The 16096-nt window shown below is 38.5% G+C and overlaps 1 protein-coding gene across 1 annotated transcript in view; it reads right to left on the bottom strand.

The window, feature by feature from the left end:
- Window positions 1-10889: 10889 nt before the first annotated feature.
- LOC122070703 overlaps window positions 10890-16096 on the bottom strand; it is a 24706-nt gene continuing 19499 nt past the window's right edge. Inside the window, exon 5 of the mRNA XM_042634914.1 lies at window positions 10890-12321. Coding sequence (XP_042490848.1) covers window positions 10912-12321 — 1410 coding nt within the window. The 3' untranslated portion in view covers window positions 10890-10911. The remainder of the gene's footprint in view (window positions 12322-16096) is intronic.

A 16096-nucleotide genomic window follows, 5' to 3' on the forward strand; every position in this document is an offset into this window, starting at 1 on the left:
ATATCTGAAGAACAGGAAAATAAGCAAACTGCACAACTGCCAATTCACAAAGTGATAGAGATATAGGCCACAAACCAGTAACATAGGAATTACGAACAAGCATAGAAGCTTCAACCATTAGTGAGTATTAATGTATTACTGCCATCCATTCCTCATCAAATCGATGTATAGATGAAGCCTACGGTTTTAGAGACTCTCACAACCTTCATATATTCCAAAGATGATGCACTGGGATAATCCTAATCCTAACTGTCATTCATTTAAAAATGAAAATGTTCATCAACCATTGTCCATGATATAGATGTATGTTCAAAATCCAAAAACAGGACTGTTAGGACATCCAAAAAGTACTATTTTCGCAGCCTCTTAAAACTGAACTATTGAGCCCTGGTGGTTGATGATCTGATAATTCCGGGCTTGTCCAGACAAGCTGGAGCTGCTTGACAGTCCAGAATTCTGTCATACACAATGAAGCTGCCAAGTACATTGGTTATAAGGCTTGATTTATGGGACAAGGGCTTGTGTTGGTGCTGTGGTAAGATCTTCTCTATTTTGCTTTTAAAGTCAGGGGCTGGAGTCCATAAGTTTCAGTTAACTAGATATTTGAAACTTACAATCAATAGTAGTTCAAGCAGCCTGTTTGAGCTAGATGATCTAATTAAGTTGGGATAAGGTTATGGATGTTGTTGTTGATCTAATTCACTTGCCAACTGGCTATTGGAAAAAACAAGTCTGGAGGGTTGTTCAACTCTGGTGGTAGATGAACCCAAATGGACTGACAACCCAGTCCCAACTGTCAAGTAATGCCAAGTATTTTGCACCTTAGTTCCTCCGTAAGGTAGCCTGATGTAGATTCAAAGAATCAAGAAGAGGACAAAAATAAAATTTAGGAAAAAAAAAACACTGTTTACGTTTGGTCCCATATTGTTTCCTTTTAAGCTTAGTTTCATTTTCTTTGTTTATTCTTCATGTCAAGTAAGTTAACTAAAGGTTAGGAAAGTCTTAGATAGGAAGTAGTTTCCTTTTCCTATTTGTTTCCTTTTTCATGCTTTTCTTATTGCTCACGTATTTGATTTCAGTTCTAGGAAAGTTAGTTGTTTAGAAGTTTCCTTTTTGTTTTTCTTCTTGACCAAGGAAGAAAACTTTCCTTTTTCTTGCAGTTTCCTATTTGTGTAACCTTCCAATTTTTTGGGATCAAGGGCTTCTCCTATAAAAGCCAATTGAAAGTAAGGTTTAAACACAATTGATTAATGAATTTTATGAGCGCACGTTTGCAAGTTAATGTCTGAGAAAGACTAGTTTCAACAGGTGAGATAGCTGTGGGTGAGAGGCCCAAGGATGAGATAGCCTACCCCCACCCACATCTATCCCATCAACACTTGTCTCTACGTTCTTCTTCTATTTTCCCCCTACTGTTGTGAGTGCTGTGAGGACTAATTAAGAGCTGCAAAGGATTCATTAAAGCTGATCAGTTAAGAGTTATTTTTGCTGAGAACCAGCCTCAGATAGCTAAGAAGAGTTTTCTGGGTTGCTATTCGATCCCCCACATCTACCAAGCCTGTGATCAACTTCAGCCAGGCTTTTGGGGTTATTTTGGGACCCCAAAAGGAGCCCTCGACCAGAGTTTCAAGGCCATTCAAGGCCTGTGCTTGCTGCTGATCAAAATCTCCTATTTCAGAACTAGTTTTTCCCTAATTCAAGCAAGGGTCTTATCTATTCAATCAGTCAGCAGGAGTAACTGATCTTTTGGGGTTTTATTGAACCTATTAAGACACTTATTCGATGCTAATATCAGCATCATCTGATACCAGGGCTTTGAGTTCTAAGTTGATTCTTGTTTGACCTATATTCTGATTTATTTCTCAGTTACATTTCTGTCAAGTCTGATTCTACTTCTTAGCTATTGTTGGAGCCTATTATGATTCTCTATTGTAGTTGGTTATATTGGTAAACAGCTTGACATTATAGCCAATCCTACATGGTGGGGATTGACACTTGACACTTGAAAAGAACATATACTTCATGAAGGCATCCTATTAGAAAGAAATTAACTTTTATGGAAGCAGTGAATACATATTGTAGAAGTCTATCGAGAGAAAGGAGGAGTTCGCAAGTCATAGACTCCTCCCTTCGGTTTTCCTAGTCATATTAGGACTATGGGTTTGGGTTCTCTTAGTCCTATTAAGACTCTGGGTTTTCCTAGACCTATTAGGACTGTCCTGGTCCTATTAGGACTGAATACAGTTAGAAGTTAGCAAGTAGCATTAGTTATTTATTTATTTATTTTGTTCTTTCCTATTCCTATTAGGACTTGTAATTGATATTCTATTTAATGAATGAAGAAGGGCAGCCCCAATATAATCGATTGGACTCCCTTGCTCCACAATTGCATGACTCTCCCTCTCTCTCTCTCTTTTCTTCTCTTCTCTTGACATGGTATCAAAGCTTAACAAGTTGCTGGTTTGAGAGTCGTTCAAATGTATCATGCTACTGGTGAAGCTCTAATTCTTAGAAACATAAGAACTAGGGTTTCAATGAAGGCTTGATCCAATCATTCATGATTTTGTTCATGTCTTCTACTTCTGATTTTGTCCTAAATCGGTTATTGCTGGAGAATCGATTTGCTACTGTCAGGGGGAGATTGGAAATTATTTGTCTTATGTGGTGCTCTTGGTTATGGGATTCTTTGTGATGGTGGTTGTTGGAAATTACTTGTCCTTGTGTACTACTACCCCGTGAAGGGGAGATTCAGATTATTATCTGTTCAATTTGATTTATTGTCTGCTCAAGATTATTTCGTTTGAAGATGTATCTGCTAGTGTCAGTCCTCAACAACTATTTTATCTTTTGAAGATGGTATATCCAACGACATGATGTCGTTTGGTATATTCAACAACCTGATGTTGTTTGGTCCCTAACGACCTGATGTTGCCTATTTATTTGTGGAATTTTCTTTGACACGTCTATTTGGGAGATCTTTGTTTGAGGCTTGTGAGTGCTTTTGTTGTAGCTATTGGGAGCTACAGTTTCTATTGGAGTGCCTTCTCTAGGAAAGACTTTCATTGTTGTTGGAGTGTCTTCTTTGGGAAGGACTTTTGTTGCTGTTGGAGTGCCTTCTTTGCGAATGGCTTTTGTTGGTATTGGAGTACCTTTTTTTGGATGGACTTTCGTCGTTTTTGGTGTTGCTGATGGCTTTATGAGGGTTGATTTGAGTTATATATGTGCTCGTTGAAGTTCTTGTTGGTCCAAGCTGAAGCTTTCTATTGCTATGTGTATACTCCAGCTTGAGAGGGAGTGTTAGAGGTATATTGAGAGAAAGGAGGAGTCTAGCGCAAGTCGCAGACTCCTTCCTTGGGTTTTCCTAGTCCTATTAGGACTATGGGTTTGGGTTTTCTTAGTTTGGCAGAGAGCCAGTAGGGTAGGGAAGAATCCTTGAGATGAACTCAGAGTTGCAGGGGAGGGAGAGAGGATTCGAACAAGAGTAGGGGAAGGGGAGACACAGCCAAAGGCTGCCAGGCCACGTAAGCACCACTCAATACCAACTCAATTCATTCTTCTAGTCTCTATCTTTCTCAATCGGTTACAAGCATATGAATAGGAAAATAAAAGACTCTTAACATGGAAACAAATCCTAAAAGGAAACTAGGAAACCAACTTTATTATAACCTACATATCCTATTTTCTAAGAAAAAAGTGAAGTGAATCAAATAAAAATAAAATATATTCTATTCCTAAATCCTACTAGACCAAGGACTTTAATATGGATCTGGTTTATCTCTACCTGGATACCCAGATGGGTATGAATCGCTCCACGGGTGCATGTCTGCATCAATTCCCTCGGTGTTGAGAAAAACTCGTCCATGAGTTTTGTGGAAAGGGAGAATCAAAACCAATCGATCAGCATCCATCCTTGCATGTATGAATTCACCATCAAAACCACGATCGAATGCTATGGAATCCATGATGGGAAGTTCATTGCCTCATTGGTGAAGTAGTGATTTGAAAAAATAAAATTGATTGGTTCACTGAAGAGATCAACCGATTTAAATTTTTCCACAAGTTGATTTTCAACTTCCAACGGCGCCATTTTTTCTTCCATGATTGGTGGTTCGTCTTCTGGCTCATCCACTTGTTGCTCAATGGTTGAGATCACATAGTTGAAGGTAAAGGATATACAATCAAATGTGACAAGTGCTTGGGCTTTGATGTCCTTGCAGTGTCGTTGAATCTCATTGAGCTTCTCTTGTATCAATTGCATTTTTGTTGACGAATATCCAATAAAAGATCTAGATTCATTGGCCATTTTTTTTTGTTTTAATCACTATGGTTAGATACTCAAAGTAAGGAGTGAGTAGTAGAATGGTAAATAAATAGCTCTTTAGTGAGTGGCACAATTGTAATATTAAAAATTTAAATAGAAACACAAGGCATAAAGGGGAGTGAGTTAAAAAAAAAAAGGACAAAAGGTAATGTTGGGAAATCGGATCAATTGTTTTCATTGTTGGCAATCGTATGGTGATGGAGTCATATTGAAGGGAACGCAATCAATTCCTTGGTCTAATTCAATTTAATTAGATTGGTTCAATTTCATTGGTCTAATTCAATTTAATTAGATTGGTTCAATTTCAAAGTGAAATCAAATATGAGATGGACAGCAACCTAGTTGAAGATGACGATGAGATCAGCAAGGACTCTTCATTCATACGTGTGCATCAACTAAAGTTTACTCTATTAAGGAGTCTAAGGGGGTGTTTGGTTCGGTAAATCTTTGGGATGACATTCTTTAGAATGATAATTCTTAATTTTTGGAGTTGTTTGGTTTCACTAGGATGACCCTCATAAGTGAGCACCCTACATCCCATGAATGATCATGTTACAAAGGATGTGTTCCAAATCTGAGTTTACCTCAACACTTAAACTCAGATTTGAGCAACCTTTTTACCACCTAGTATAAAAGGAGAAAGCGGAAAGAAGTTCTCTACGGAAGCCAATATCTCAACCCGCGAGAAACATGTACTAGCCTCAAGGCAACCAAACGATTTTTCAGAAAGAAACATAATTCAGAAGAATGTCTATTAAAAGATTGACATTCATATCCGATACATACACCATTTGATTTACCGAACCAAACACCCCCTAATGCATCTAATGGTGGGACCAGCTCAACATGTTTTTAAGTTAAAATAGAAATCCTATTCTGACATGGGTTTCTCCTGCGAGTGAACAACTACAGCCCAAGAAGAATTAAACGGTCACTATGATTCCCTTAAGATATGGACAGCAACTACCGTCCAAAAGAAAGAAAAAATTAAAAAGGTGGGACCCTCCTATACAATAGAATAACTATTTTTCTCAAAGACAGATGGACAGCTTAGTTGGGAAGTTCGGAGATTTCTGCGCATGAAGTAGATGGACAACAGGTATATGGACAGCAGGGCATTGTATTCAAGTGTTTTCCAGGCTTGAGTCCGAGATTGAATAGAAGTGCAACCGTTTTTGAAATTGGATTATGATATAACTCGTTTCCTTTTGCGTGCGACTTTATGGAATCAAGAGAAGAGCCCGATAAGAAGAGACCGAGAATGAGAGTGAGTTTTGCAGCTTTTCTTTAAAAGTTTTATGCTACAGATTTTTTAATCTACTATTGAAGGCAGCAAAGAAATAAAAAAATTAAAAAAAAAAAAAGAAAAAAAAAAAAGAAAAAGAAAAAGAGAAGTGAGAAATAGTGAGAGCTGTCTATAGATGAAGAGAAGCATGGCAGATTGAGCTGGAGTGAGATATAGCACACTTTGAAGGAAAAAAAAAGGGAGTATTGTTGCTGCTATGTTGATGGTTTAAGCGTGTTCTTCTTCTATACATCAATTAAGAAATCATCAACTGGATTACACAGGCTGAGGTAATCCGTATCTGAAATTTTATATTCTAGAGTCTGTTGATTGTTGAGAAACTCTAGATCAATGATGTATTGGGTTGGGATTTTATTGATTTAAAATTGTGAACCTAGCAAGTTGGGGCTTGTCTAGGGTGTGGAGTTGTTGCCCTTGTCTGAGTTGCATCTCAGATTGCAGCAGGGATAGGTTCCTGGACCGTTGTAGCGGTTGAAAAAGTTGAGTATTGGGAAAATGCAAAACCCTATATGAGTATTCCTCCGTGGAGTAAGCACTCTGGCTGAACCACGTATATCTGGTGTTATTGTCTCGCATTTATTTTTTTACATATATTTGAAGTGCGTGTTGTGCAGAGTGGTGGGACATTGTCTGGTAGACCTAGCCACATTGTGGTGTGAGGTGGACGTGTCGTTGTTTGCATGATTGGTAATTACGGGATTGCCCCGGCCAATCTAGAACTGTGCAGTGGAAGCTTTTGTTGAGTTGCAAATAAGGAAATTTTTGGAACCACTGATTCACCCCCCTCTCAGTGTCAACCTGGGAACATCAGGTAATAATAAATAAAAAGGGAGGGCAAATAGGAAAAATAAGAACTAAACAAATGATGTAATCGACCAAAAGGGTTTGAGGTTCACAACTTCAATTACCGACAAAGGAGGAGTATCTCTCCTTCTTGGAGATGGAAACCACCAGAACAAAGGTGGAGTTTTCTTATATGTCAAACTCAGGACCAGCGAACCACGAAGTCCGGGCTGCTGCGATTGGAGATGGAGGAGGAGCTTCTACCAGCAGGTCTGAAACCATGTTTGTGTTCTGGTCTCTGTTCTTAACTTCTCTCTTCTTCTTCTTCTTTTTTCCTTCTAGTTCTGTCTTTCAGTCTCTCGTCTCTTCTTCTTTATTTATTTTTTGGCTGCTGTCAAAACCTAGAAGAAGGGGAAGAGTTCGATTGAAAGTTACAGGGGTGGGATTGGATTTCGGTAGGAAACCATAGTTTTTAAGGCGCTGGTAAGGCGACGCCTTAGCAGCGCCTTGGCACTGATGCGGTCTAGAGATGGTAAGGCAGTGCTCCGCCTTACGTGAAGTGGCGCCTTATGGTTTTTTTTTTTTTAAAACACATTTTAAAATTACTTGATGAAGATTCCAAATATAGATTTTTTATTGGTAGGTGTATGATTTTGTTAACACTTGAAATGTATGGGATCAGTTTTACTCCACCAAAAATAAACAAAACAAACAATACAAAACCACAATTCACAAACAGGGTTTGGATTTTGTCAAGGGTTTTAAGAAAGGGCTTTGAGAAGGAATCAAGGAACAAGGAAGAACCACTAATCTAGGCGACCATTTTGCTCCGGCAGCAGTGAGTTTGCTCCGGTAGCAGTGAGCTTCATTCTTCTTTGACAGGAGTAGAAATATAGTGGATGACCTTAGGGCTTAGGCACTCATTTTGGCATCATAGAGGTAAGTATAATAAATACCTGTATTTTTTATGTCTTCTTTTCTTTATATTTATAATTTTGTTTAATAATTATGTATTTATATTATATGTTAATATGGTATGATGATTGATGATTGATGATTGATGAAGATGAACTTAGTTTATTCACTTTATTGATTTGTTTTCTTGATGAATATCTTACATTGGTATGGATATGAACTTTTAATATTTATTTAACATATAAGTAATAGGATTCAACTAGGATTTGAGCCAAATAGATTGGTTTTATAAAAAAATTACACAGGAACGCTTTAGTCAATAAGGCGACGCTTTATGCCCGCCTTATCTCTAAGGCGCTCCGAAGGACCCTCAAACGCCTCCGTCGCCTTACCGCCTTAAAAACTATGCTTGGATCACTTATTCTGTTTCTGAAAATAAAAGTCACTCCCTTTTCATTGATACATTCTGATATTTGGGGTCCATCCCGTTGTGTCTGTCAATGGTTATCGGTGGTTTATCTCTTTTATTGATCGTCATTCTCGGACCACTTGGGTTTATATGATGCGAAACAAGGGCGAGACCTTCCATTACTTTCAATAGTTTCACCGCATAGTTCATATTCAATTTGGTGCTACCATTAAGATCCTTCGAAGCGACAATGGTCGTGAATACTTCAAAGGGTCCTTTCAGGCTTACCTTTCCGATCATGGGATGATCCATCAGAATAGTGTGGATACTCCGGCTTAAAATGGGGTTGCTAAGCGGAAGACTCGCCAGTCGCCACCTTTATGACGGAGCATGCTCTCTTATGTATGAGATGCATGTTCCTCCTCAATACTGGAGTGACGTGATAGTCACTACTGCCTTTCTTATCAACCGAATGCCTTCTCAGGTCCATTCCTTTCGCTGCTTTTCCTGTTCCTCCTAAGGTATTCAGTAGTGTTTTTTATGCTCCCAATCATTATCCTTATGGAAAGTTTGATCCTCGTAGTCACTGGTGTATTTTTCTAGGGTATACTCCTACACAGAAAGGCTATCGATGTTTCATCCTCCCACTCGGAGTTGGTTTGTGACTACATTGCAACACCTCTTCAAGAGATGTCTCTTCCATTATGGAAGATGAGCTACCGCCGCCTCTTGAACTTGCTATCCTTGCCAGTGTCCCGTTTCAAGGGGAGAGTGACACTCCCACTTCTTCTCGCCAAAGATACGTGTTCATAGTCGCAGACAGGAGACTCAGACCACTACACATCCAGCATCTACCCTACCATGCCAATTGTCTCCTCTCGAGCCTGATCTTGTCCCCTCGAACCTAGATAATTCTCCTTCTCCTTCTGCTGATCTGTCTCTTGAGTTTCCTATTGCTATTCATAAAGGCACTAGGTTTTTTACTTTACATCCTATTGCTAAAACTGCTTCTTATGACTCACTTTCTCCTTCCTACTATAGTTTTGTGGCTTCTCTTTCCTCTGTGTCCATTCCTCATACCTGACAAGAAGCAAGTGCAGAATCACACTGACAGGAAGCTATGATTGAAGAGATGTAGGCTCTAAAGAAGAATGACACATGGGATTTGGTGTGTCTTCCCTCACAAAAGAAGACAATTGGGTGTAAGTGGGTCTTCACAGTAACAAAAAAGGCTGATGGTACAGTGGATCGGTATAAAGCCAGACTTGTTGCCAAAGGCTTCACTCAAACTTATGGGATTGACTACCAGGAGACTTTTGCTCCAGTTGCTAAGATGAACACATTTCGTGTTATCATAGCTTGTGTCGCCAACTTAGATTGGGATCTCTAACAGCTAAATGTGAAGAATGTCTTTCTACATAAGGAACTTGAGGAGGAAGGGTATATGGACATTCCTCCTTGGTTCACTTGCTTCAAAACCCAAGGGAAGGTATGCAAGTCGAAACGTGCATTATATGGGCTGAACCAATCCACTCGTGCTTGGTTCGGGCATTTCTATAAGGCTATGGTTGCTACAGGCTACTCTCAAAGCAATGCCAATTACTCTCTGTTCATTAAGAGATCTGGTGGGAAGATTGCTATCCTAATAGTCTATGTAGAAGATGTTGTTACTGGTGATGATCTGGAAGAAATCTCTCGCCTCGAGATATTTGAGTAAGGAATTCAAGATCAAAGATCTAGGATAGCTTCGTTACTTCCTTGGCATTGATCTCAACGGAAGTATGTGCTTGATCTTCTTTCTAAGACAGGTATGTTGGGTGTAAGCTGGCAGACACTCCTATTGAAGCTAACAGTCACCTGAATAGCAAAGAAGGTGATCCTTTGGATAAGGGGAGATATCAAAGATTATGGGGCGCCTGATCTATCTTTCTCATAAATGCCCTGATATAGCATTTGTTATCAGCTTGGTTAGTCAATACATGCATGATCCCTACTCAACTCATATGAAAGTTGTGTTGCGTATTCTCAAGTACTTGAAAAGTGGTATCATTTTTTCTCCTCATGATCACCTTCGGGTGGAGGCCTTCATGGATGCTGATTGGGTAGGTTCCCCTGATGACCGCAGGTCTACTACTAGTTATTGCACCTTTGTTGGTGGTAACCTTGTTACATGGAGCAAGAAGCAAGTTGTGGTTGCCCGCTCAAGTGTCGAAGCAGAGTTTTGTGCTATAGCACATGGCATTTGTGAGCTCCAATGGCTTCATGGTCTTTTCACAGATTTGGATGTCCTTGCCACTCTTCCTATAAAGCTCTTTTGCTATAGCAAATCTTCCATTAGCATTACTCACAACCATGTCCAGCTTGATCGAACTAAGCATGTGGAGATCAATCGACACTTCATCCAAGAGAAGCTAGATATGGGTCTTATCATTGAGCTTTTTGTTCCCAATAGCGAACAACTGGTTGATGTATTTACTAAAGGTCTTAGTAGTAAGATGTTTCATCTTATTATACGCAAGTTGCACATATGTGATATCTATGCACCATCTTGAGGGGGAGTGTTGTAATAATGGGTTTTAGGGAAAGTGTTAGTTGCCAAATAGACCCTAAGTGGTTTAATGGTCTTTGTAACCCTTAGACCTCACCATTATTATAAATAAAGAGGGCTGATGTAAAAATATTTGACACAAGTCATTACCCCATCCAACAAAATCAATAATAAATCCTCAGACCTTCAATATATTTCTTGTAACCTACTTACTTTGTAGTTTTCCTTTTGAACATTGTAACATTTAAATTTCAATCCCCCCCACCACCCCAAAAAAGGGACAATTTCCTAGATCTACTATATTAAATACAATAACTACAAAATAAGTAGGGAAAAAGAAAAGTATGTGTAAAACAAAGTCAACCCTACTTGTTTTGTAATTTATTTTCTTATCAAGCAGATTTATGTAATTCCACCCCCACCCCCCCCCCTGCAAAAAAAAAGGCTTCCCATCTATTGGATGGGTTCTCTGCAATTTCCAATACAAAAATCAGCTCGTATCATTATCCTTTCAGCTAGAAGAATAGAAGCAGATAATGAAATAAATGGAAATAGCCGGTATCTTAACTTGGACAAACTAGATTAATGAGTTACGAGCAAACAAACAAAGCAAGATTGAAGAGCTGATGTTATATCCTTTTAAGAGCAGAAGTTGATGTGATGTTGAAGTACATGCCAGTAATATGTTGTGATTCTCCATTTCTAGATCCACCCTGCAACAGATTCATGTAGCCATTGAGGGCCCGGTATACTTCACGAACAACTAATTCCGCTCTCTGGCAAAATCCACACCAACTATTGCTAAAAAGCACCAGAACATCCTTCATCCACGCATGCCCAAGTCCAACATTTTGTGAATTCAACTGATTATAGCCTTGAACCAACTCAGAAAATGTATGGGCATTGACTCGAGGGATTGGGTCCACTTCATGGAAGTCCAAATTTACAAATGGAGGATAGATTGGCTCCCTAGGACTTTTGATTATGGTTTCCGAACGCTGATATGGGTTCAGACTTCCATTAGAAAATCCATCAAGAAACTTAGCCAAGGAAGAATAGGAGAAAACTTCTTCTGGGAAGACATAGTGCCTTTGTGAAATGGGATCAAGAATTAACATTGACGGAATTTTGGATCCTCCATAAAGGGTTCTCAGCAATTGGTAGCCACCATCAGAAACGAAAAAACAACCCCTGAATTGTTGGTGTTCAACCTTTTGCCCGACAGGTTGGCCAATCTGCACAGAACTTTCCTCCTCTGAGCTCATAACCACGGGAATACAATTTTCACCAGTCATGGGAGCTTTATCTGGTTCTACAGAAATAGATTGAGCATCCTCCTCTGCATAACCTCCCATTTCTTTTTTATATGGGGAAGGTCTACCAAAGGTAACACCAGCTAGTTCCACATGCTGAACAGCAGTTCCACTTGCAGTATTCGGTAAATTATATTTTTCCGGAATGATACTACTTTCAAGAGTATCTTCCGTTGGAAATTCTGATGGACCTTCTACAGATTGAGCAGTTTCCTTCTGTGATGGTGATAGATCCGCTAGTTTGACCTCAAAATCATCAGATAGAAGCTGGAAGCCTAGCTCCTTTGCAACCAAACTTAATTTTGCTTCTTTCTTCTGCTGAAGCAGGTGCCCTAAGATGTCATTGACAGACTGGAACTGCTTTTCTGCCGCTATATTATCTACAGCAACTTTTCCATCCTCGTTGATTATCACAACAGCCATCTTGTCCTTGAGCTTGACCATTCGAGCTGCTGAAGAGAATTCTCCTCTTTGGTTTCCAGCTTGATTTGATGTACTTCTCAGTCCTTTAGAATGTAGGAATGAGTATCCCCCGAATTTAACAGTGTGTTGTCCATCCCTCTGATGGAAAAGCTTGTTCTGTAAAGCTATCTCCCAAAAAATGTTAAGAGCACCGATACTCTTTTTTCTGATATCCAATGATTCAGATGATCGATCCACAAAAAGAATTACTGATGGCATGTTTATGGGTAAAGCAGGCTCAAGATCATGGCCTTCACCTTCAAGCTACATAAAAAGAAAGAAAAAATCTTTGGATCAATAAGCAGAACCATACTCCATATAGTATCATGAAAGCATGCTAAAACAAAAACTAAATAAATAACAGATACGGCAGCAGCTATACAGCTTCATATGCTATTAAATGAGAGCATAGTATGTATAAAAATCAAAAGAGACATGTACATAGACATTACATTTCAGCACCTATGAATAAACAATGTGATTCCTAGGAAATACCCACATCTCTGGATTCGTCATTTTAGAGATACATGCATGTAGTCCTATAGGCTCTAAACAGCAGCCTTGTGTCCAATTGACAGGGTAATTTGTCTTTGATATTTTTGGATTTTTTTATTTAGTTTATAGTTTTTCTATTTTATGGCAAAATGTTTCCTGGTTGGCTGACCAACCAAACCCTTGGAGGGGGTGATAACACTTAAAAGGGTATGTGAACAATAGAATTTTTACAAAATATAACATTTGAGGTTTTTTCAATTAGACCTTTTTCCAGTAATTCTTTTATTCGAATATCAAATTCCGCTATATCTTGCTTTGTGTAAAACAAAGGTTCAACCCTAATTATTTTATTGGGATTGGACATCTTTAAACTATAGTACCTAGGGTTTCTAGACCATAGTTTCAAAGGATCTTCACTCTTCACTAAAGTTTTCTTCTAAGTTTTTGTAAAGCCAATGTGTCGCACTAAGAGAGGATACTTTTGAAACTCTCTTAGTTGGCTCAAACCCTTTATGATATTTGTACGTATGCTGTTCTAGCAACAGTATTTCTGCTAAATTTTGATCTAAAGTTAGTGCAATAGACTTCTGATAAATATGCATAGGTACAAAATTATGAATAAAATTATTTCCAAGGAGAAAGTCGCCATGCATACATAGATGGAAAACATAATTTTTTTGGAATAATGAATTTTTTTTGCATTCATCCAAATATCTATTTTCATAGCCTTGCACTGAACCATTGGATCATTACCATCAATTCCTTTTTCTGAGATTGGGTGTTTCATTAAGACCCACTTTTCGTTCCACCTACCCGCACTAGTTGTAGCACCTATATCTATAGCATACACCGATCATAGGCTTATAACTTGAATAATTAAATTCTCCTATGATATATGTATAACGTTTTTTACTGTAACTTGGTGAAAACAGTATCTCTGCCTTTCCTATTTAAAGAGAGTTGTTTTTATCTTTAAACTTCTGTTTTCTTGTGATGAATTATCATCCTACACTAAAATTTCCTCTTGATGACTATCCTGTCTAGACTCATCATCTTTAATTAAATTCCTTTTTTACGATTATCCTGTCCGTAATTATCATAATTGATGTCTTCTTGACTGGAAGCATCATTGCTGCATATTTGACCTTTATCAATTTCTTCCTCTGATTGTCTATCAGATAAGTTCTTTTTCAGATTTTCATCTTCATATGATTTTATCAGTAAAGTCGTTATCCTGTAGCTCATCATCCTCTATCAAACGTCTGAAATCAAAGCTAGTTATTCTTCTACATTATATCCAAAATTGGTAAGGACTTTTTCACTCTGGATATAAGTGTCATGGATCTGTTTGAGCAAAACAATTCTTTCTTCATCTGTTAAATTAACATCCTTATATGATATTTTCCAGTAATCTAATAATTCAACTAGAGTTCTGTTTTGAGTCTATATACTTTATTCAGTCTATGACAGTGATTAGGAGTCTTTTTATGGGTCAAATTAGGAAACTTAAAAGATTATATATTTGCAAATCCCCATCAGATAGACATGATTTGATAACAGAAATTGTCAGTTATTTTCACACATTTTAGCTGTTGAGTCTGCAAACATGGATGAAGCCTATGATTCTAAACTACTGCTTTCTTCTTCTTCCCTTCTTCTAGTTCTGAATTCTACAAATGTCCTGTTCCTACCATGGGAATATCTTTCTCAGTTTCTCTCATGTCATATCTCTTGTTTTGGATATTAAACCGGAGGCGGTATCATTTATGAAGAAAGATACTGTTGAAGTTAGTAGATTAAACAGTCATTCTTCCTGTGACTGACCACCTAAACCAACCAAAATCGGGTTTTTCTAGACTAGACCTTAGGGATTTTATTCAATCCTTTCGTCTTTTCATTTTCTCCTACATATTCTTCTTCTAATATGCAATACCCCTGTTGTAGATCATACAGCTTTCTTTTTCTCTCCCTATCTCTCTGGTTAGTGCACTGTTTTAGCTTTAAACTGGGACATAAGTTCCTGCTCTCTGAAACTCTGTTACTGTTTCTGAAGAATTTGTCAATTCTTATGGTTCTAGTTCTGCAACTTACACTCCTAATAGCACCGAACTTCCCCATACCTACCTATTCTGTTGTCAGAATTTTTTCAGATTCTGGTAGAATAGGCCATTTAACTAGAATTGGGCTGTTCTGAAATTTCTGTTCTAAGTTTCCTCTATAATTTGTGATGCGGTTCCGGGTTCCAAAATCAGAATTGGATCGCTTAGGGGGCGTTTGGTTCAGTAAATCTTTGGGATGACATTCTTTAGAATGATAATTCTTAATTTTTGGAGTTGTTTGGTTCCACTAGGATGACTCTCATAAGTGAGCATTCTAGTTCCCATGAATGACCATATTACAAAGGATGTGTTCGAAATCTGAGTTTACCTAAACACTTAAACTCAGATTTGAGAAACCTTTTTACCACAGTATAAAAGGAAAAAGCGGAAAAAGCGGAAAAACGTTCTCTACGGAAGCCAATATCTCAACCAGCGAGAAACATGTACTAGCCTTAAGGCAACCAAATAATTTTTCAGAAAGAAACATAACTCAGAAGAATGTCTATCAAAAGATTGACATTCATATCCAATACATACACCATTTGATTTACCGAACCAAACACCCCCTTATGGGGCCACAAGAATAGTTGAACTCAGTCAAGCCTCTAATGGTAAGGCAAAGCAACCAGCGGTGGCAATATGGTAATAAACTAGGGTTCCTAAGGTTAAATAGATAAGTAAAGAAAAGAGGATATAACAGGTATTGTGATTTATAGTTCAGGGGTAAACTAGGAAGGGAACTTAAATAGGGCTTAAAGCGAATTATAGAGGAAGAGAAGGATAAAATTGGAAAGAAGAATAACAAAGGGATTGAGTCACTCACGATAGCGAGGTTGTCTTCAACCTCCGGACAGAAATCAGAGGCAGAGCAGGTCGCAAAACCAGACCTGGTTCGAGGGGAAAATCTCAGCAAACAGGGCTTCCTTCGATCTGAAATCTAGGGTAAGGCTTCATAATCTTCAGGCCTCTTGAGGTCAACTGAACACAGCTCCAAAGTCCCATGTGTTATTCGACCAAGGTGATGCTGAAATAAATCCGGCGGCAGTTAGGGTTTCAGACCTGCTGCAGGTCTTGTTCCTCACCACAGGGAAGGTTTCAGACTAAGGGCTCAAGGGTTTGAGTCGTCTAGGGCCAAGCTTCCTTCAGTCCAAATCTCAGGGTCAATCAATTGGGAATAAGGTTTAGCAAAGCTTTCTTTTGGATCTGGTGGTATCGCCAGAAACAGGGGATGGGAAACAAACCAGAAAAGAAGAAAAAGAAGAAAGAGGGAAAGAGGGAAAGAGGGAAAGAGGGAAAGAGGGAAAGGGAAAGAAGACTAAAGGAATAGAGAAGAGCAGAAATAGAAGATGAGAGAGCTACGGAAGCCATCCATGGTTCCAAACCAAGATAGTCAGGCAATTTTCCATTCCAAAATCAAATCCATCCTTCTCTACGGTTGTTGTTGT

This window comes from Macadamia integrifolia, unplaced genomic scaffold, assembly GCF_013358625.1.
Source record: "Macadamia integrifolia cultivar HAES 741 unplaced genomic scaffold, SCU_Mint_v3 scaffold978, whole genome shotgun sequence".
In the NCBI taxonomy this organism is placed as follows: Eukaryota; Viridiplantae; Streptophyta; class Magnoliopsida; order Proteales; family Proteaceae; genus Macadamia; species Macadamia integrifolia.